The sequence below is a fragment of the Topomyia yanbarensis genome, chromosome 2 (genome assembly GCF_030247195.1).
Source record: "Topomyia yanbarensis strain Yona2022 chromosome 2, ASM3024719v1, whole genome shotgun sequence".
NCBI classification, from domain to species: Eukaryota; Metazoa; Arthropoda; class Insecta; order Diptera; family Culicidae; genus Topomyia; species Topomyia yanbarensis.
The window spans coordinates 243,259,887-243,283,356 of NC_080671.1; the positions used below are offsets into that span (position 1 = coordinate 243,259,887).

A 23,470-nucleotide genomic window follows, 5' to 3' on the forward strand; every position below is an offset into this window, starting at 1 on the left:
AACAGAGAGAAACAAACCACGAGTCATTCCGATACCGAGATTCGAACTCCTGAAAAATCAATCGAGGACGCTTGATGCTTGAGGAGGGAGACGTTACGAGGAAACCTTCCGAAGCTAGAGCAGACATCGCAACCATATCCGCTGACCGATCATAATCGATCCAAACGATCGGTGCAACGCTGATATGCTGAGCCAGCTGAATGCCACGCGCGATGCCAACGTGGAAGCGGCCAACGTGGACAACGTGGACATCGGACGATACTGGAGCAGACTTGGTATTGCTGACTAGGTTAAACATAGTTTATAAGAGGCAGTTGATAGAAAAATTAAATTAGTCTTAGCTGTGAGTTGTAACATAACGATCATAAGTGAATAAATATTTTTTTTATAAAACTCTGACACATCAGAGTATTACTTATATATATATATATATATATATATATATATATATATATATATATATATATATATATATATATATATATATATATATATATATATATATATATATATATATATATATATATATATATATATATATATATATATATATATATATATATATATATATATATATATATATATAACTAATGATACTTAATTTCTACATTAAATTTTAAAAAAAGAATAAAGGCGTGTTCTCACCACAAATGACTAACTCTGACTAAAGTTTATTTCCAAGTTAATTATAAATGAGCCTACCGCTATGCCTATCGCTTTGCTTTTTAACATTGAAAGAGTCGGGGTACTTTCTAAGCATTTGTATCGAGAATTCTGGAAATTTTAAAACGTTCGATGCCGTCAATATTTCAGCTTTTAAGTTACTAAGAGCTTCATAGCCTATTAGGCCGTCGAAAAATGAATGAAATTTTGGCAAATAGAATGGCAAGGATTTCTGAAAAATATTTAAATTTGTAAATTTGTCGATCTGATGAGTTCCATTAATATTTTTCACTCTAGTTGGAGTGCAGCTAAAGACATCTTTGAATTCAACTATTTCGGGATTTATGTAGTTTTTGTGGGCTCCTGTGTCAATCAAAAACTTAAGTTCACCTAGATGAGTTTTAATTTGAACGTATGGAAGAAAATTGTTACTGTTTATGTGTTCGTGTCTCCGTCTAAGTCCGTCTGAAAATTTAAGTTGTCGGTCTCAGGTTCTGCTGTTTTGAATTCTACTGTTTCGAAGTCTACAATGTCAGGTGTTCTATTACTGATATCGTATTGATCGTTTGCGTAGTAGTCATAGTAATCGTTGATATGTGGATTGAAAATTTCATCGTAGTAGTTATTTGGTTCAGTCCAATGTAATTCATGCAAATTCGATCGATTCATGTAATTCACTTGTCTACTTCTTATCGAACGATCTATATCCATTGGGGTAGGTTTTGAGAGTTGCTGTGGTCCAGATTTAGCGAAGTGTGCTTGTGGTTGATTTGAATTATAAGGTTGACCTGAAGGTAATGTCCGTTGGAATTGGTTTTGTAGGAAGGGTTGTTGTGTTTGCGGCAGACTACTAGGTTGGGCAGGGAGTAATGCACGTTGGAAAGGTATTGGTTGGAAAGGTTGTTGGACTCGATGGAAATTGTTGGGGTGGGAAAAATTTGGTACACGTTGGAAAGGGTTTGTTTGGGCTGGAGTATGCAGGAAAGGATTAGGTGGAGGAATGTTATGATGGAACATTGGTCTGTAGGGAGATGAGTTGGAATAATTATTTTTAACTTGGAATTTGTTGCGTACAGGTATAGGAGGTGGTGTTGGTTTTTGTTTGTGATTGTGGAAATTTCTTTCCTCTAAACACCTACGAAGCGCATCTTTAATTGATGTTGGACATTGTGATCTTATAATCTGTCCAATTGGTTCGTTTAGCCCAGCCAAGAAGACCTTTAATCCCATTTCTTGGTAGAACTGGTTTTTAGCTGTTCTAACTGCCATATTTTGTTCATTTAAATTTAATTGATTGATCATCAGTGAAAGTGAAAATTGGATCTCTTTGTAGAAATCTTCAATTTCATTATTTCTTTGCTTCAACTTGAAGAGATCTTTTGTCAAAGTGACCTCGTCCCTTTTGTCGCTGTAATGTGTTATTAGATTAGCTTTAATGCAAGGCCAATCTGTTTCGGTACCATAAAATTCTAAAACGTTATCAGCTTCTCCGATGATCTTTGATCGGGTGCCTCTAACCCTCTCGATTTCAGGCATTAGGTCGTCTATTGACCTAATAAAAGAATGTAATTTGATCGGATTACCGACAAAAGGAGGTAAGATCCGAATAATCTGTGGGGTTTGCAAAGATTTTAAAGCGCTTTCCACTGGATTTTGAGGTACGGCAGCAGCCAAATTATCTGCGTGAGCAGCAATTTGTTGTTGCGCTGCAAACGTTTCTAATTCAATAATACGTTGGTCCCGTTGTTGTATGCTAATAATTAATTCACGCACTTGACTTTCTAGTTCGTGAACCTGATGTTGCATTAAGTCACGATTTTCGTCGAATCGTTGAGTCATTTTGTATGTAATTAATTAATTAAGGAAATGATGAATACACCTTGAATTCAAAAAAAAAATCACTACCGTCGCGTTTTTGCTTAAATATTCACTTATAAAATATTAAATATTCACTCGTTTGCATTAATATTCACTTGTTTGAATTAAATATTCTCTTGTTTGAAATAAATTCAAAAAATTCACTTGTTAAAATAAAAAAATATAATTGGTAAGCTTAAGAATACTCACAGTTTTGCTCCGATGTTCCCTCGGATTGGTCCGTTTGTTTGATAATCCTTCGAACTAATCTGGTGAGGCGTAGTGTGTTAAGGTTGACTGCAGATGCTTCCTTTTCTCTCCGGTAAACCGCCGTTGATATGCTGGAATTCACTACACTATTTATAACTCACTATGCGCCAGAACTTCCGACTGCGCCACTAATGATGCTTAATTTCTACATTAAATTTTAAAAAAAAGAATAAAGGCGTGTTCTCACCACAAATGTCTAACTCTGACTAAAGTTTATTTCCAAGTTAATTATAAATGAGCCTACCGCTATGCCTATTGCTTTGCTTTTTAAGCTGTTTTGGATAAACTAAATGAAAATAAAATTTGGTCGCCGGGTTGCTATTGCAAGGCGACAACTGCTGGTGCTCGCTGAGTCCGTGTTTATCGGATGGTCGTTCTGCTGATGTATGGACTATGCACTATTCTGGGCCACTTGGTGTTGCCGGGTAAATCAATTGCTGACGCTAAGTTTGGCCGGATGTTGATTGAGTTGGTTTCCATGCTAACTGGCCACTTGCTATCGTCGTCGGGTTTGTTGTTGTTGTCGTCGTCACTATGGATGATGGCGATGTTGATAATATGGACAAAGAATTGATACCATGATGGGTTGAATGGGTCCTGGCGGATTCGTTCTTAACTTATATATATATATATATATATATATATATATATATATATATATATATATATATATATATATATATATATATATATATATATATATATATATATATATATATATATATATATATATATATATATATATATATATATATATATATATATATATATATATATATATATATATATATATATATATATATATATATATATATATATATATATTGTTCAGCATACCTACCGCATAACGAGTCATCTCCTTCTGATGATTTCAAAAGCGTTGTATCATATTATAGCAGAACTGGGCTTCCGCTCATTATCGGCAGTGATGCGAATACTCATCACATCATTTGGGGCAGCTCAGACATCAATCTGAGAGGCTCTGAACTGATGAAGTACATAAGTAGTACAAATCTCCATATTCTGAATATGAGAAACCGGCCAACTTTTGCGAGGTCTGGGAGGGAGGAGGTGTTAGACATAACACTTTGCTCTGATAGAATTTTGCATGAGCTGTTGCACTTCGTACTGTTAAATCGACTAGAGGAACCCCTTGGTGGAGGGCTGAGCTTGAAAGAATGAAGAAAGTTATGAGAAGAGCTTGGAACCGGCGTCAGCGTGATGACTCCAGGGCTTTCAGGTCAGCTCGTAGTGTATATTAGAAATGTCTTAGATCTGCAGAACGGGCTGGCTGGCAAAGCGGTTGTCCTCAGGACGGCGTTCTGTCACCTTTGTTATGGAACTTAGTAGCTGACGGCTTGTTGAAGAAACTCAATGAGCTTGGATTTCCAACCTACGGGTTTGCTGACGATTACCAAATACTAATTACTGGATTTACCAGCCCAGCAAAAGAGAGAGAGAAAAAAAAGTTGCATTACTCTTCGCTTTGGTTCCATATCTGGAGGGGAGGTTATTCTTTCTGCCACAAGAAGAAGAAAACAATCTTTTGCTACCTGTTAGAATGACATAAATAGCGCATCATCATCGACTACCAGCTCATTCTTGCGGATACTTTCAAAAGCGACGGATGGGATCCAAACTGGACAAAAAGGACACTGCGAGCAAGCAGCCTGGATGGATGCGGCCTCCCAAGGACGGCAATCTGGCTGGCAAATGCCTGGGCAACGCGCAATACAGACGTGGAGGTTAGCCACAGTGGTCCTTAGCCTCTTGCCCAGGAACTCCTATCTCTACCTCCCCGCGGAGCCGGCTGGGATACGAGTAGCCATAGGAACGTTCGGGTAGCCAACTCGTTGGAACTATGGTCGTATGCTGACAGGGAAGGGGGGCCGTGTAGTTGCCGGCATACAATAGCGCTACGGACCTCCCGTTCCGGTCCCACCAAACGGGATAACCCCAATTCCAAGGCGTGAAGCGATCCGTGCTGAGGGATGAATGATCGGGGGGTGAAAAAGATGCCCGATCGTTAACGGAGCCTGTGGGGTTCCTGGGCACCCCCACAGTAAGTGTCTCTTACCACGTTAATGCGGAGCTCTGGCGTGGCGGACCTATTTTCTCGCGCAACTCGTGGGTCTTAATATGAGTCTTTTTAGAAACAACAATAAGAAAGTATGCGATGAGGAGGCGGAAGCGATTACGGCGCTGAACCCCTTTGCCAAAGGGGGTCTGGCGAGGTCTCCCCCGACAGGGGCTGACAATGGTGCGAAGGTGGCTGCAAATAACAGCACCGAAGGCGAAATGGTTGTGGTAGGAGCACGCTACTAGCACGCTTGGCGGACCACTACCTGCAATGCAGGAAGTGGTCAAGCAGCTGGATAGTATTATGGAATTCACAAGCGGGAAGAATAACATCAGCAAGGAACTTAAACAGAACCTGCTGGTGCTTCGTCAGGCTGTTCGAGTCGCAAGACAAGAACAAGTAGCCTACATGGAGAGGTTGCCGGAAAGAGAGAAGGCCGATCGCGGTATCCAAACCGAGGCCTTCTCCTTCCACGGCGGAGCGACGATGGCGCAGGAGGCGATAGATTTCGCTTTATCGGCCACCAAACGCTTGACGGAGGGTGAGACTGCGAAGCGGTCTAGGCCTAATGTAGGCACGCGGAGCAATGCCAAACGACGTGCAACCAATAAGGCCAAACGTCGTTTGGGAGGGCGGCGACCCGAGAAGGCGACTTCTCAGCCTAAAAAGGCGAAAGTCGCCAATCGGGCGCATAAAGCGGAGCGACCTGGCACCAGCCAGCCGGCGCCATCGGCAGAAGATGGTGAATGGCAGGTGGTCAGTCGGAAGCGGAATCCGGGGGCACCTAGACCCGCGAAGAAGAAGGCGAGGGACAGAGGAGAGGCCCTGCTGGTGAAAACCAACGGGGGTAGTTACGCGGAGGTCCTAAAATCAATGCGGGCGGCCGAAAGCCTCTCGAATTTAGGACAGGATGTGCGAAGCGTCAGACGCACCAAAGATGGCGAAATGATCTTGGTGCTGAAGCGTGATGCACAATCCAGCGGACTAACGTACAGGAGGTTGGCCAAAGAGGTCTTGGGAAACGGCGCTCAGGTGAGGTCGTTGGGAGCGGAAGTGACTCTCTAGTGTAAGCAACTGGACGAGATCACAAACGCAGAGGACGTCGTCTCGGCCGTTAAGCAGCAGTGCGGTGTTGAGATCGATCAGAACTCTGTACGTATCAGGGAGCGGTTGCTTGGCACGCAGGTAGCTTACTTCAAGCTACCGGCCGCGGAAGCCAAAAAAGTAACTGATAAAGGGAAGTTGAAGATCGGCATCCTGGAAGACGAAGAATGTTTCGAATATTCGTATGTCCCCGCTTCGACGTCGAAAGAGGTGCTATGCTAGACGTCTGTGGCTTGGACACAACCCCTGATACCCTTGTACAGGGGATGTACCAAGCGGTAGAGCAGTGGAACGCAGTTTCGACTGCTACCACTCAGATTGCCTGCAGGCTGCAGAGAGCATGGAGCGCCGAGCAGCAGGCGAGGAGTATGACTGACTTGGGTTTGGTTAGTTAGAGCGGAATGGGTTATGTGCGGAGAAATGAATGAATGGTTTGCTAATGCTGAGGCAAGGGTGGCACAGCGGTTGCAACCGCGATAGCCACGCCGATGCATGGCGGTAGAGCGAGCGAATTGGCGGATGATAGACGGAGGTATGGTCTGTCCATGCCGAGATGGGAGGGTCGTAACGTAGAGTATATTGCCGGTACCTATCGCTACAGACACCTCGAGGCGTGGCAGAGGAATGTATGGCGTGAGTGAGTGCGAATGTAAGGCACGAGTGAGAGCGTACACCCGTGTGGTAGCTTGGCAACTACCAATAGCACGTGTACTGGGTTAGGACGTAATCGTCTTCTCCATTGTTAAAAAAAAGGACGGCAATCAGGACACTGCGAGCAAGCAGCCTGGGCGGATGCAGTCAGCCACGGGCGGCGATCAGGACACTGCGAGCAAGCAGCCTGGGCGGATTCAGTCAGCCACGGGCGGCAATCAGGAGATTGCGAGCAAGCAGCCTGGGCGGATTCAGTCAGCCACGGGCGGCAATCAGGAGATTGTGAGCAAGCAGCCTGGGCGGATGCGGTCAGCCACGGGCGGCAGTCAGAACACTGGGTGCAAGCAGCCTGCGCGGGACGCAACGAACAAGCTACTCCGGGGAAATCAGCCAGCTACCGAAGGCTGTCAGGACAATGAGTGCAAGCAGCCTGAGTGAATACGTCCAGCAACTGAGGGCAGTCGGATGCGGCCACCCCTAGAGGACTCTCGGGGTACAGTGAGCAAGCAGCGAGCCATAGACGGCGCTCGGGATGCGACAAACCAGCTACCGAAACGGATGCGCTTGGGATCGGATTCTCAGTCAGACCTGGGTGTTTTAAATGACACACAGGGACCGCCTACTTCGGTTCACGACAATGGCGCAGTTGAACATACCAATTAGCGGTTCCGGTGGAAATAGACGGATACCGTTTTGTTGATCTGGGTCCGTAGTTATAAACGGAAACCAAGTGATTTGATAAATTAATTTGATCATAATGTATACGGTCCCGGTATAAATAGACGGACACCGTTAAATTGATCTGATTGCTGTTAGAAATACACAGCAATATATTTTACGGTATTATCTAATTGATTTGGTTCCGGTAGGAATAGACGGAAACCACCAGATCAGACATTTGGGTTTTGTTAGTAATCAATCTGAAATGTCGAATAAGCTTGAATATAATGAGTTACTGCAACGTTTTTTTTTCTTTCCGATTTGCAGAAAATCAGCTAAGAAGATAATGAAAGAGCTGAAAGCGGCTTTAGAACTGAACAACTCTCTTCGGGAACAAGTTGCACTGCTGCAGACCGATCCATTTCTGAGCACTAGAATAGATTCTCCATGCTCAAGTACCATGCATCAAGATTTTGGGAAAACGAGAAACGATTCATTATTGTTGTCCACAATGAGCAGTTGGACACTTGGTACTATCCCCATTGTCTAACGCCATAGAACGGCTAGATGATTATTTTAGCTATCGCACATACATCTTAGCTCAGAGGGGCAAGCTGATGAACATGTGCCAACAACAGATAGAAAGTAGCATTCAGTTTGTGCGGAGAGTTGCAAGTGCTGCCAAGCTGTGCAATTACAGAGATAACGACGAAATGGAGGCCGTAGTAAGAGTTGTCACCAAGGGAGCATCGGATAGCCGTATTAGAGTGTTGGCCCATAGGAATTGGTTGAAGCAAGGTTCCATGAAGGATCTAATAGATTTAGTTCGTGACAGAGAATTGGAAAAAGCGAACGAAGAAGAATTTCATGTATGTGGGAAAATGGGACACATTGCCCGTGTCTGCGCATCACCCGATTTGGAAGGGCGTAGTGGATTGAAGGAAGAGGATTCAGAGAGGAAATTAGCTGCCATAGAAGATAGAAAGGACACGGGGACATGTTTGGAGGAACACAATGAAAATGAAAAATCTGTGTGAATATATTTCAATCATTTTTATGTACTCATATCAAATGAATTTTCAATAAAACTGGTTTTTGAAATCAAAACTTGCTTAATCTTTAAATGTGCAAATTTTCCAAAAAAAAGCACTAGAACAGATTCTCCATGCTCAAGTACCATGCATCAAGATTTTGGGAAAACGAGAAACGATTCATTATTGTTGTCCACAATGAGCAGTTGGACACTTGGTACTATCCCCATTGTCTAACGCCATAGAACGGCTAGATGATTATTTTAGCTATCGCACATACATCTTAGCTCAGAGGGGCAAGCTGATGAACATGTGCCAACAACAGATAGAAAGTAGCATTCAGTTTGTGCGGAGAGTTGCAAGTGCTGCCAAGCTGTGCAATTACAGAGATAACGACGAAATGGAGGCCGTAGTAAGAGTTGTCACCAAGGGAGCATCGGATAGCCGTATTAGAGTGTTGGCCCATAGGAATTGGTTGAAGCAAGGTTCCATGAAGGATCTAATAGATTTAGTTCGTGACAGAGAATTGGAAAAAGCGAACAAGGAAGAATTTCAGAGAAATTATGGCCATTCCGATGTGGCAAAGGTAGCTGCGGTTAATCAGTTTCCGTTTTATGAGCAGGAGCGGAACTATGGAAACAATCGCTTCAGTTCCCCAGGAACCAGACATTTTGGCGGTCAAAGAGTTGTCACCAAGGGAGCATCGGATAGCCGTTTAGAGTGTTGGCCCATAGGAATTGGGTGAAGCAAGGTTCCGTGAAGGATCTAATCGATTTAGTTCGTGACAGAGAATTGGAAAAAGCGAACGAAGAAGAATTTCAGAGAAATTATGGCCATTCCGATGTGGCAGAGCTAGCTGCGATTAATCAGTTTCCGTTTTATGGGCAGGAGCGAAACTATGGAAACAATCGCTTCAGTTCCCCAGTAACCAGACATTTTGGCGGTCAAAGAGGTATGAGAGGAAGAGGAAGAGGCTCTACGAGGCGTTGGTCAAATCCACCTTATAAAAAATCCGGATCAACTAACAATTGTTGAAAATGCGGAAGTATTTTCCATCTTCCAAATCAGTGCCATGCGATTCAGAAAGTGTGTCCTGTATGTGGGAAAATGGGACACATTGCCCGTGTCTGCGCATCACCCAATTTGGAAGGGCGTAGTGAATTGAAGGAAGAGGATTCAGAGAGGAAATTAGCTGCCATAGAAGATAGAAAGGACACGGAGACATGTTTGGAGGTACAAAATGAAAATGAAAAATCTGTGTGAATATATTTCAATGATTTTTATGTACTCATATCAAATGAATTTTCAATAAAACTGGTTTTTGAAATCAAAACTTGCTTAATCTTTAAATGCGCAAATTTTCCAAAAAAAATGAATGTAAAAAAAAAGAAATAAAAGAAAATGTATGAAAATTATTACGCAACTAATAAAAAAAGAAAGAAAAAGCAGGTTTTCCATTTCGTTGAACAGAAATGTGCAATGAATTGACAAGTTTCATTTACATTAAATAAAAACAATGATTCTTGATTTTCACAAAAAAGAGTTTTTTTATGTTCTCAAATATTGTACGTTCAAAACTGCAAAGAATTACACACACTTGTGTAGACAAGTCGTCCAATATGTTTACCAAGTTTGAACTTCTTCAGGTTTGCAATATTGCGCATTTAGGGGTTAAGCTTTGGCATTTCATGTGTTAAAAAATGAGCGAAATAGCTGAACATAAAAATAATTGAAATAGATCATCCACACTAAAGGCAAAGCACTGTTTGAACCAATTTATTTTCACAGGCAATTCGGGATCGATAAGTCCAGCTGTTGTAAAAAATGTTAGTTTGGTGCAAGGCGGATCTCAAACATACACGTCCATTGATATATCCGATGCAATACATTATAGGGAGAGTGCAATAACGACACAGAGAGATGCGTACATTGATGCCAAAATCGCTGATACCAAAGTTGAGTTATTCATCGACTCAGGAGCCCAAGTCAATACGATCACTAAGGTGTTATTCGAGGACATTTTAAGTAATGTTGGTAACAGGAACAAATTATATGATTTGAGATACTCAACGGACAAGCAGCTAAAAGCATAAACTTCTGACTGTTCAATTAAGGTGATTGCTATATTTTCAGCACAATTGATCATTTCAAAGGACAGGCCAGTAACCATTGAGCAATTCTACGTTGCAGGCGAATCTAGATCCTTGTTGGGATTTAATACAGCAATAAGATACAGTGTTCTAGCTATTGGATTATTTATTCAGAAATTGCGCGATATATTCAACACAACGGTATCATCACCATCAATGTCAAATGAGACGACGTCCCCATTGTCTAACGCCATAGAACGGCTAGATGATTATTGTAGCTATCGCACATATATCTTAGCTCAGAGGGGCAAGCTGATGAACATGTGCCAACAACAGATAGAAAGTAGCATTCAGTTTGTGCGGAGAGTTGCAAGTGCTGCCAAGCTGTGCAATTACAGAGATGACGAGGAAATAGAGGCCGTAGTAACAGTTGTCACCAAGGGAGCATCGGATAGCCGTTTAGAGTGTTGGCCCATATGAATTGGGTGAAGCAAGGTTCCATGAAGGATCTAATCGATTTAGTTCGTGACAGAGAATTGGAAAAAGCGAACGAAGAAGAATTTCAGAAAAATTATGGCCATTCCGATGTGGCAAAGGTAGCTGCGATTAATCAGTTTCCGCTTTATGGGCAGGAGCGGAACTATGGAAACAATCGCTTCAGTTCCCCAGGAACCAGACATTTTGGCGGTCAAAGAGGTATGAGAAGAAGAGGAAGGTGCTCTACGAGGGGTTGGTCAAATCCACCTTATAAAAAATCCGGATCAACTAACAATTGTTGGAAATGTGGAAGTATTTTCCATCTTCCAAATCAGTACCATGCGATTCAGAAAGTGTGTCGTGTATGTGGGAAAATGGGACACATTGCCCGTGTCTGCGCATCACCCGATTTGGAAGGGCGTAGTGGATTGAAGGAAGAGGATTCAGAGAGGAAATTAGCTGCCATAGAAGATAGAAAGGACACGGAGACATGTTTGGAGGTACAAAATGAAAATGAAAAATCTGTGTGAATATATTTCAATGATTTTTATGTACTCATATCAAATGAATTTTCAATAAAACTGGTTTTTGAAATCAAAACTTGCTTAATCTTTAAATGTGCAAATTTTCCAAAAAAAATGAATGTAAAAAAAAAGAAATAAAAGAAAATGTATGAAAATTATTACGCAACTAATAAAAAAAAGAAAAAAAAGCAGGTTTTCCATTTCGTTGAACAGAAATGTGCAATGAATTGACAAGTTTCATTTACATTAAATAAAAACAATGATTCTTAATTTTCACAAAAAAAGAGTTTTTTTTTGTGCTCTCAAATATTGTACGTTCAAAACTGCAAAGAATTACACACACTTGTGTAGACAAGTCGTCCAATATGTTTACCAAGTTTGAACTTCTTCAGGTTTGCAATATTGCGCATTTAGGGGTTAAGCTTTGGCATTTCATGTGTTAAAAAATGAGCGAAATAGCAGAACATAAAAATAATTGAAATAGATCATCCACACTAAAGGCAAAGCACTGTTTGAACCAATTTATTTTCACAGGCAATTCGGGATCGATAAGTCCAGCTGTTGTAAAAAATGTTAGTTTGGTGCAAGGCGGATCTCAAACGTACACGTCCATTGATATATCCGATGCAATACATTTTAGGGAGAGTGCAATAACGACAGAGACAGATGCGTACATTGATGCCAAAATCGCTGATAACAAAGTTGAGTTATTCATCGACTCAGGAGCCCAAGTCAATACGATCACTAAGGTGTCATTCGAAGACATTTTAAGTAATGTTGGTAACAGGAACAAATTATATGATTTGAGATACTCAACGGACAAGCAGCTAAAAGCATATGCTTCTGACTGTTCAATTAAGGTGATTGCTATATTTTCAGCACAATTGTTCATTTCAAAGGACAGGCCAGTGACCATTGAGCAATTCTACGTTATAGACGAATCGAGATCCTTGTTGGGATTTAATACAGCAATAAGATATAATGTTCTAGCTATTGGATTACATGTCCCTATTAATTATTCATATACGAATTCTTGAAAAATGACGCATTGAAAACCATCACGACGTTGGGTTACTTCAATAGAGCGGATCGAACAGAGCTCTTCGTGGACGCTTCTCCTCACGGATTGGGTGCCGTGATGATGCAGTTTAATAATGATTCAGAATCAAGAACCATTGGTTGTGCATCAAAAACTCTATCTCCTACGGAACAAAAGTATCCCCAAACACAAAGAGAAGCTCTGGCTATGGTTTGGAGAGTCGAAAGATTTTCTATGTACCTGATGGGCGTTAATTTCACCATTCGAACTGACGCAGAGTCAAATGAATTTATCTTTGGAGGTTTGCACAGACTTGGGAAAAGAGCTGTATCTAGAGCAGAAGCATGGGCGTTGAGGCTGCAGCCTTATCAATTCGATGTGAAACGAGTAACAGGAGAAAATAATATTGCAGGCGTACTTTCGAGGCTTGTGGCTCAATCGGAAACAGCTAAATCATTCGATGATACAAATGATAAGCATTTGCTTTATTTTTTGAATGTAGGTGAATTGGAAATCACTTGGGACGAAATCGAAATTCATGCCCAAAATGACGAAGAACTAAATGCAGTAAGATTGGCTGTTGAAACCGGAGTTTGGCTGAGCGACAATGGCCCACCGTTCCAGAGCGATAAGTTCGTGAAAACCTGGGAACAAAAAGGAATCACTATTCGAAAATCAATTCCTCTAAGCCCGCAGTCCAACGGGGCTGTAGAGCGGCAGAACGAGGGAGTCAAAAAAGCACTAGCGGCTTCCAAATTAGACAACATTAATTGGAGGATGGCATTAGAAAAATATATTCACGTGCATAATAAGGTCAGTCCTCTATCACGGCTTGGTATTACGCCATTTGAGCTTTTAGTGGGGTGGAAATACAGAGACACGTTTCCTTGCATTTGGTCAGCATATCCTACAATAACTCTGGATCGTGAAAACATTAAAGAGAAAGATGCTTACTCCAAGCAGGAGAGCAAGCAATATGTGGATCTAAAACGAGGTGCCAAATTTTCAGACCTAAAGTTGTGTTTAAAAAGTTGAAGTCAGACCCAACTTTCGGTAGCGAAAAGTTTGTGATTGTAGCAAGAGACGGCGCAAAAATAGATGAATTTTAATTAGCGGTTCCGGTGGAAATAGACGGATACCGTTTTGTTAATCTGGGTCCGTAGTTTTAGACGGAAACCAAGTGATTTGATAAATTAATTTGATCATAAACGGTCCCGGTAGAAATAGACGGACACCGTTAAATTGATCTGATTGCTGTTAGAAATACACAGCAATATATTTAACGGTATTATCTAATTGATTTGGTTCCGGTAGGAATAGACGGAAACCACCAGATCAGACATACGATTTCAGATTGACAAAACATTGATTAAGGGTTTTGTTAGTAATCAATCTGAAATGTCGAATAAGCTTGAATATATTGAGTTACTGCAACGTTTTTTTTCTTTCCGATTTGCAGAAAATCAGCTAAGAAGATAATGAAAGAGCTGAAAGCGACTTTAGAACTGAACAACTCTCTTCGGGAACAAGTTGCACTGCTGCAGACCGATCCATTTCTGAGCACTAGAACAGATTCTCCATGCTCAAGTACCATGCATCAAGATTTTGGGGAAACGAGAAACGATTCATTATTGTTGTCCACAATGAGCAGTTGGACACTTGGTACTATCAACATTCCCGAGTGTGCCCCCACAGATGGAGAGACCGAAATTGACAAGAGAGCGTACGAATATTGGAAAGATATTTTCTACGCATCAGTGGAACTTGTTAATAATGCAGATGAAAAAACCTTGTTTGGTTTATTCAGAAATTGCGCGATATATTCAACACAACGGTATCATCACCATCAATGTCAAATGAGACGACGTCCCCATTGTCTAACACCATAGAACCGCTAGATGATTATTTTAGCTATCGCACGTATATCTTAGCTCAGAGGGGCAAGCTGATGAACATGTGCCAACAACAGATAGAAAGTAGCATTCAGTTTGTGCGGAGAGTTGCAAGTGCTGCCAAGTTGTGCAATTACAGAGATGACGAGGAAATGGAGGCCGTAGTAAGAGTTGTCACCAAGGGAGCATCGGATAGCCGTTTAGAGTGTTGGCCCATATGAATTGGGTGAAGCAAGGTTCCGTGAAGGATCTAATCGATTTAGTTCGTGACAGAGAATTGGAAAAAGCGAACGAAGAAGAATTTCAGAGAAATTATGGCCATTCCGATGTGGCAAAGGTAGCTGCGGTTAATCAGTTTCCGTTTTATGGGCAGAAGCGGAACTATGCAAACAATCGCTTCAGTTCCCCAGGAACCAGACATTTTGGCGGTCAAAGAGGTATGAGAGGAAGAGGAAGAGGCTCTACGAGGCGTTGGTCAAATCCACCTTATAAAAAATCCGGATCAACTAACAATTGTTGGAAATGTGGAAATATTTTCCATCTTCCAAATCAGTGCCATGCGATTCAGAAAGTGTGTCGTGTATGTGGGAAAATGGGACACATTGCCCGTGTCTGCGCATCACCCGATTTGGAAGGGCGTAGTGGATTGAAGGAAGAGGATTCAGAGAGGAAATTAACTGCCATAGAAGATAGAAAGGACACGGAGACATGTTTGGAGGTACACAATGAAAATGAAAAATCTGTGTGAATATATTTCAATGATTTTTATGTACTCATATCAAATGAATTTTCAATAAAACTGGTTTTTGAAATCAAAACTTGCTTAATCTTTAAATGTGCAAATTTTCCAAAAAAAAATGAATGTAAAAAAAGAAATAAAAGAAAATGTATGAAAATTATTACGCAATTATTGAAAAAAAGCAGGTTTTCCATTTCGTTGAACAGAAATGTGCAATGAATTGACAAGTTTAATTTATATTAAATAAAAACAATGATTCTTTTAATGATTCAGAATCAAGAATCATTGGTTGTGCATCAAAAACTCTTTCTCGTACGGAACAAAAGTATCCCCAAACACAAAGAGAAGCTCTGGCTATGGTTTGGGGAGTCGAAAGATTTTCTATGAACCTGATGGGCGTTAATTTCACCATTCGAACTGACGCAGAGTCAAATGAATTTATCTTTGGAGGTTTGCACAGACTTGGGAAAAGAGCTGTATCTAGAGCAGAAGCATGGGCGTTGAGGCTGCAGCCTTATCAATTCGATGTGAAACGAGTAACAGGAGAAAATAATATTGCAGGCGTACTTTCGAGGCTTGTGGCTCAATCGGAAACAGCTAAATCATTCGATGATACAAATGATAAGCATTTGCTTTATTTTTTGAATGCAGGTGAATTGGAAATCACTTGGGACGAAATCGAAATTCATGCCCAAAATGACGAAGAACTAAATGCAGTAAGATTGGCTGTTGAAACCGGAGTTTGGCTGAGCGGTTTCCGTAAATTCGAATGTCATGCTAAAGATCTTCACGTGTTCGGAGATATGATTTTCTAGAGCAATCTTATTATTCTACCAACAGCATTGCGTCAACGAGCGATTATTTCTGCTCATCAAGGCTATGTTGGAGCAGCCTCTACGAAACGAATTTTGCGTGAATATTTTTGGTGGCCAGAAATGTCTAAAGCGATAGAAATTTACATACAAAGCTGTGAAACTTGTCTACGAATGTCCAAGAAAAATCCACCAATTTCATTATGTAGCCGAGAATTGCCACGAGGACCAAGGGAGATTTTACAAATCGACTTTTTCACGGATAAGGAGTTTGGTTATGGAGAATTTCTTGTGATAGTCGATACCTATTCCAGATACTTATACGTTATCGAAATGAAGTGCATGGATGCTGATACTACGAATGATGCTCTTAACAAGCGAGCAAGCAGCCTGGGCGAATGCAGTCAGCCACGGGCAACAATCAGGACACTGCGAGCAAGCAGCCTGGGCGGATTCAGTCAGTCACGGGCGGCAATCAGGAGATTGTGAGCAAGCAGCCTGGGCGGATGCGGTCAGCCACGGGCGGCTGTCAGAACACTGGGTGCAAGCAGCCTGCGCGGGGTTGCTCTCGGGACGCAACGAACAAGCTACTCCGGGGAAATCAGCCAGCTACCGAGGGCTGTCAGGACAATGAGTGCAAGCAGCCTGAGTGGATACGTCCAGCAACTGAGGTCAGTCGGATGCGGCCACCCCTAGAGGACTCTCGGAGTACAGCGAGCAAGCAGCGAGCCATGGACGGCGCTCGGGATGCGACAAACCAGCTACCGACACGGATGCGCTTGGGATCGGATTCTCAGTCCGACCTGGGTGTTTTAGATGACACACAAGGACCGTCTACTTCGGTTCACGACAATAATCACAATTTGTACCCTTTTCTAGTTATATTTTCTCACAAAGAACACAATAAGCAAGTGGAAGTATACTTACATTTTAACTGCTTTCGAAAGAGTGATTAAATAAAATATTGTTAATATTTTCAACTTGTAAAATTTTTAACTTGTGTAAGAAATAAAACTATCGCTTTGAAATGACAACAGCGAATAGCAACTTGTCACTGGTCGTCGCTTCGGTCGGCCAGCAATCGCTATACGGGGCTTGTGTGCAAACTTGGATACAATGATGATTCACGCATGCGAACCTGTATGCGATGGTGATTTTCAACGTGAAAATACGTTAAATGTTTACACAGGTTTTTCGGGAAAGCACAGAGAACAGACATCCATGATCGAACAAAAATATTTAAAAAAACGTGTGTAAACATTTGAATTAATATAGGAAAAACACTAGCGCCGCCACACCAACCTATCCCAACTATCTGTCAAATCGATTCTGGAACCGGTTCGAAATCCTGGATGGATTCAGCATGGAATCTAGCTCAAAGAAAACAACCGATTCCGACTCTATCGGTTGGCGCATTTGAGCTGGAATTCATGCTGGAAGTCCGAATCGATTCCGGACTAGTTTGACTGGGTAGAGGAATAACCGCTGTCAATTCTGTCGCACTCAGCCACAAAAAAAATGACGACAGTAGCGCACCAAACTACCTTCGAAACCGTTAGAGATTTTACATAAGTTGAATGCTGAAGATGGACGTCTGTTCTCTGTGGAGAAAGTTTGTTCCAACTTATATGTCTGTTCTCTGTGATAAAGCCAAGCCATACAACCTAAGTAACACTTTTAAATATGACGGCAAACAATCTGCTACAAATATTCTCATTTTGATCGACATTTAAATAATATCAAAGCTTGCTTATATTGTTTCACTATTTATAATTGAGGTTATGTTCAAACGACTGGGATGATGAGATTTTGAGTTATTTGAAATCGGCTATCTCAGTCTTTTAGAGCAAAACGATGAAACAACCATCGTTTTGCTCTAAAAGACTGAGACAGCCGTTTTCAAATAACTCAAAACTATTTATAATTTTCCATCAGATCTTGGACGATAAGCATTTCCTCTGTAGAACAAATTGTCGTTTAATTCTTAGTGATAGAACAGAAATGCACAGGGTATGAAAGAAGTTGTGAAAGTTGAGACCGGGCAGATGACTTGGAAAAATGACACAAAAAGTTGAATGCGGAATAATCGCCTAAATAGTGTCGGAACTTAAGGGGGGTTGTGTAAGGTATTACTGCCAAAAAATTGGATTACTTAATTGTTTTTTTCGATGCAAAGATTGTTTGTCTATTCAGTCAGGTGCCACGTCGAAAACTGGTTTTGCGGTGTACACTATAACTCAAAATCTGCTGGACCAATCGTTGATACATTTGCATAGTTGTTTTTCACATCACTCCACAAGTAACTAATGGAGCTTTTATTTCTTGGTCGATTTTCGAACTTTTCGTAGCACTTTGAAGCCAAAGTCCGATTATTGCTAAAATCGATGAAAATGCTATTGAAAAAATAATAATATTAAGCATTTTGCAAAAAGCTTTTGTAGTTACCTGGGCAATGATGTGAAGAAGAAGAACTTTGCAAAATTCATTAAGATTGGTCCAGGAAATTTTGAGTTACGGTTCACACCGCATTTTGTAGAGGTGCCTGCGAGCTGCGAAATTGGCCCTTAACAAGGCTATTAAGAGCAGCAAGAGAGCGTGTTTCGACAACCTGTGTGAGAGTGCCAACGCGAATCCGTGGGGTGACGCCTACCGGATTGTGATGGCCAAGACCAAAGGGGGCTCCTCACCCCCAGAACGGTCTCCGGACCGGTTGGAAACGATTATCGAAGTACTCTTCCCGTCTCGAGCCACAAGCCCCTGGCCACCTGCACTACGAGACAGTGCGGGCACGGTCGAAATGGTGGCTCCAGTGACGAATGAAGAACTACTCGCAGTGGCTAAATCCCTAGCAATGAACAAAGCTCCAGGGCCGGATGAAGTTCCAAACAACGCTCTCAAGGCAGCGATCATAGCGAACCCGAACATGTTCAGGCTAGCTATGCAGAGATGCCTTGACGAGTGCCGTTTCCCCGATAGATGGAAAAGGCAGAAACTGGTGCTGTTGCCGAAGCCCGGGAAGCCGCCAGGCGACCCATCGGCGTACAGACCAATCTGTCTGATAGACACGACTGGCAAACTGCTTGAGAGGATCATCCTCAACAGGCTCACCCCGTACGCGGAAGGTACGGACGGTCTGTCAAGCAAACAGTTTGGCTTTCGGAAGGGTAAGTCCACAGTGGATGCTCTCAACTCAGTGATAAATACTGCCGAGATAGCGATCCAACGAAAAAGGCGAGGTATTCGATACTGTGCGTTAGTGACACTCGACGTGAAGAACGCATTCAACAGCGCAAGCTGGGATGCCATCGCGCTCTCGTTACACCGGCTTAGCCTACCGGTGGGTCTTTACCGGATCCTGGAAAGTTACTTCCAAAACCGCGTACTGATATATGAGACCGATGCCGGTCAGAAAAGGGTTCCGATTACCGCCGGAGTCGCGCAGGGCTCGATCCTAGGCCCGGTGCTATGGAACCTCATGTACGACGGGGTTCTGAGACTGAAGTTCCCTCCTGAGGTCAAGATCGTCGGCTTTGCCGACGACGTAGCCTTGGAGGTCTACGGGGAGTCAATTCCTGAGGTAGAACTAACCGCAGAACACGCGATTAGCACGGTGGAGGAATGGATGAGCGCGAGAGGCCTGGAGCTCGCTCATCATAAGACGGAGGTAGTTATCGTCAACAACCGCAAGTCGGCACAATATGCAGTTATCCATGTGGGAGAAGTCGCGATCACTTCACAGCGAAGTCTGAAGTCTCTCGGAGTCATTATAGACGACAAGCTGACCTTCGGCAGCCATGTCGACTATACATGCAAGAGAGCGTCGACTGCTGTTGCGGCACTATCGAGAATGATGTCCAACAGCTCAAAGGTGTGCGCCAGTAGACGTAGGTTACTGGCAGGCGTTGCCGTATCTATTCTCAGGTACGGCGGCCCGTCATGGTCAAGAGCACTGAGCGTAACCAGTTACCTACAGAAACTGGAGAGCACCTACCGCGTGATGTGCCTCAGAGTGATATCTGCCTACCGCACGGTATCACACGATGCATCCTGCGTGATAGCAAGCATGATGCCAGTCGGGCTGGTCATTCGGGAAGATGAGGAGTGCTTTGAGCTACGTGGAAATAGGGGAGCCCGCGAGCGCACCAGGGCGACCTCGGTCGCCAGATGGCAGCGTGAGTGGGACAACTCCTCGAAAGGTAGGTGGACTCACCGGCTGATACCTAGCATATCGAGCTGGGTGGGAAGACCCCATGGGGAAGTTCACTTCCACCTGACACAATTCCTGTCAGGCCATGGCTGTTTCCGTCAGTACCTCCACAGGTTCGGGCACGCGGAGGTCCCAGTCTGCCCGGACTGCCCAGGTGTAGATGAAACTGCCGAACACATACTGTTCGTATGTCATCGGTTCGACGTCGAAAGAAGAGCAATGCTTGACGTCTGTGGCTGGGACACAACCCCTGATACCCTTATTCAGCGGATGTGTCAATCGGTGGAGAAGTGGAACGCAGTCTCGGCTGCTACCATCCAGATTGCCAGTAGGCTACAGGTAATCTGGCGAACCGAGCAACAGACGACGGGCCCGGCTAACTAGTGATTGGTTAGCTGGAGCGAAAAAGACCAAGCGCAAAATAAGAGAGTGAATGGTCTGTTCATGCCGAGGCAGGTTGGCGCAGCGAATGGCAACCGCGTAAGGGGTAAACCCAGCCACCCCGAAGCAAGACAGAAGAGTGAGTGTATAGGCGTATAAGTGGACTGCCTCATGCCAAGACGGGAGGGTCGTAGCGTAGTATGTTGGAACTAAGCTCTCGATGCCTCATGGCGTGGCAGAGGAGTGAAAGGGTGAGCATCCAAGTCAGTCTCACACTGCATGTTAAGGGTGAGCATAAAAGTCAGCCTCACAGGTTGGTAAAGGCTAGCACAAAAGTCAGCCTAGCAAGGAATGAAAAAGGTGAGCACAAAAGTCAGCCTCGCATGGTATGTCAGAAGTGGGGCCTAAGAAAAATGTCCCACATGGGATGCCAGAGGGAGTGACAAAGGTACAATAGAGTGGCACGATTGAAAGTGAATCAGGTGATAGGGTGAGCACCCAAGTCAGCCTCACATGGTATGGGTAGGGCGAGCACAAAAGTAAGCCTAGCAAGGAATGAGTAAGGTGAGCACACAAGTCAGCCTCGCATGGAACGTAAAAGGTGAGCACAAAAGTCAGCCTCATGTGGGAGTGTTTGAGAGTGAATCAAAGTGCGATTGAGAGAGCACCCAAGTAAGCCTCATACAGGATGTATGAACGCGTGAGTGAGAGTGAATGAGTACATTTAGTACAGCCATCCCCCCAGAAGTAATACCGAGAGGTAGTTCCTGGGAGGAATGATGGCGGAGCCCAACGGAGTTTAGTCGGTATTAATGGCTGGTCACCATTTGAGTCCGACACGCCCCCAGTGCACCCCGTGCGGTAGATTGGACCCTATCAATAGCACGTGTACTGGGCTAGGACATAAAGGTCTTCTCCATCGTAAAAAAAAAAAAAAGAGGTGCCTCCTGAAGATTCACTTATTCAATTTGTTAAGTTAAGATTGCAAACTATAGGAAGTAAATAATTGTAATTTATTATTTTGTAACCGGGATTTGAAGCTTTCTCAATTTTTGCATGACGTCACAAAATTTCGTTGAAATGAACGTTTTAGCAATCCAAGATGTTGAAAGCTCAGCAATTTGAATATAACCCATTTGACAGGTTTACTTCGCTGAAAATCAGCTTTTGAAATTGTCAAATTCTCAGCTCAATTACCGATCTTTTGGAATTTTAGGATTGATTAGGTAATCGTGCTGATTCTATATGCATGGTTAGTGGAATAGTTGGGTAGGATGGCATAATAAGCCCCACCAGGCTAAAATGTCAGATTTCTTTTCCAAGGACCACATAATTATCTGAAACAAATAAACAGGCCCGATGAGAGGGGAAGGCAGCCAGGGCAATTGCCCTGGGGCCCGGCTCGTATTTGGGGGCCCGCGGTTTTGCTCGGAAGATGGGCGAACACGTCCAGTATTCATAGAAGAGCAAAAAATAGCAATAGTAATTTCTTTGTAATCATTCATCTTATTAAATTGCTAGATCATGAAAGCGTAGAAAATGAAAACTTTAGTTGATAGTTGACATTATTTAAACCAAACGTTCTTGAGGGAGTTGTCTACTTTGTGTACAAGTTTAAAATACGAAATTATTGCTTGAATCGACGGAATACACTACAAAAAATCGAGAAGCCAATTCAAAGTATTTTCGAAGAAAGCAATAGAGCGTCAAACAGAAATGCGAGCCAACGGACAAACGCATCCGTCCTCTTCTACGTTCGCTTCTTTGCTGGTGGTGCCGGTTGTTGGCTTGGAGTCACTGGGTGTGATTGTTGATGAGTGAATATTTGTTCCTGTCACACTCGTAGGTATTTGTTTTGTAGCCGTTTGTTGTTTGGCATAAGATAACGATGTGCTGTTTACGGTTATAGTAGGTGGGGTTTTCTTAGCTGCTTTTGCACAAAGTTTTCCGTACTGCATTGTCTTTTTGAAGAATTCGTGCATAGGAATCTACCATGGCTGCATAACCAGTATTGTCTGATGAAACGTCCCATTTTCGGTTGATCCGCGTAAAATCGTTTCGTATGAAAAAGTTGGTCTATACGGAATCATTCTCATCACAAGAACAACGTTAGGGACACCCGGGAAAATGCGAAGTTACAGCTCTTATGGAAGCCACTTCTCCGTATCTTGACATAAATTTGTTAATCACGACGTTAGGTGCGTGTGTAGATAATTCGTGTAAGCACATCTCTCTAGAGCCCTTACCTATAAATACCGGGATGATGACAACGTGGCAGCTTTCGTTGGTGTGCTGCACTTTGTTCCGCGAAAAAACGACTAATGTTTGATATGGTGCATTTGTAGGGCTTTAACTTCTCCCGGATTGAGCACAATCTGCATATTTGGTAACTGTGGCACTTCCCGAGTAACTGATCTTACAGGATATTTCCAAAAATCAATAGCAACACAATTCTTCTGCAGTCGTTTTTGCCGTGTATCGATAGCGGAACGATTTTTAGTTTCTACTCTGGGCGAGATGAGAAGGTAGACCGACCTTAATTAACCGGTGATTAAAATGGATAATTTTTGTGTTTTTATAGCAAGCTCAAGGAATTTTTCTTCTAGGTAGAGTTAGCATTAAACCAAGTATACATGCAAATCTGTTTACAGATCAGTGATCAAACGCGTATACCAAATTGAGACGAGGTTTTCGACTGCGATCGAATCCCATTTCTAAAAGCACTGAATCGTCAATTTGAACAGTCGGCATGTCAAACGAAAGAAGCGAGGAAGGGTGGGTACATTATCGAAAGCTATTTTTTTTCTTTTGCTGTGTCGATAAAGAAGGGAAGAGTTACTTTTAAAAAAACACGTCTCTATGTTAACATTGCTGACAGCCACTAACGTGCTTCTAAACTAGCTCTATTCTGGCACACTATTTCGCCTTTTCCGACACTAAGTGTGTGATCTCTATAGAAGCTGTAAAGAATATGTTTTGTATGCGAATATAGA

At 42.7% G+C, this 23,470-nt stretch overlaps 1 protein-coding gene across 4 annotated transcripts; it reads left to right on the top strand.

Moving 5' to 3' along the window:
• The first annotated feature begins 4,769 nt into the window (after positions 1-4,769).
• Positions 4,770-15,172, top strand: LOC131683016 (uncharacterized). Of its 4 annotated transcripts, none has more exons than XM_058964844.1 (3): positions 4,770-9,549; positions 10,105-11,383; positions 11,942-15,172. In XM_058964844.1, the coding sequence occupies exon 3, from the start codon at positions 12,546-12,548 to the stop codon at positions 13,479-13,481; it is 936 nt and encodes a 311-aa protein (XP_058820827.1). In that variant the 5' UTR covers positions 4,770-9,549; positions 10,105-11,383; positions 11,942-12,545; the 3' UTR covers positions 13,482-15,172. The 4 variants fall into 4 exon arrangements, with proteins under 4 accessions (XP_058820827.1, XP_058820829.1, XP_058820828.1 ...); XM_058964846.1 differs by lacking the exon at positions 4,770-9,549 and having other exon boundaries at positions 9,587-11,383; positions 11,942-11,979; positions 12,048-15,172; XM_058964845.1 differs by lacking the exon at positions 4,770-9,549 and having other exon boundaries at positions 9,587-10,430; positions 10,507-11,383.
• Positions 15,173-23,470: the final 8,298 nt, after the last annotated feature.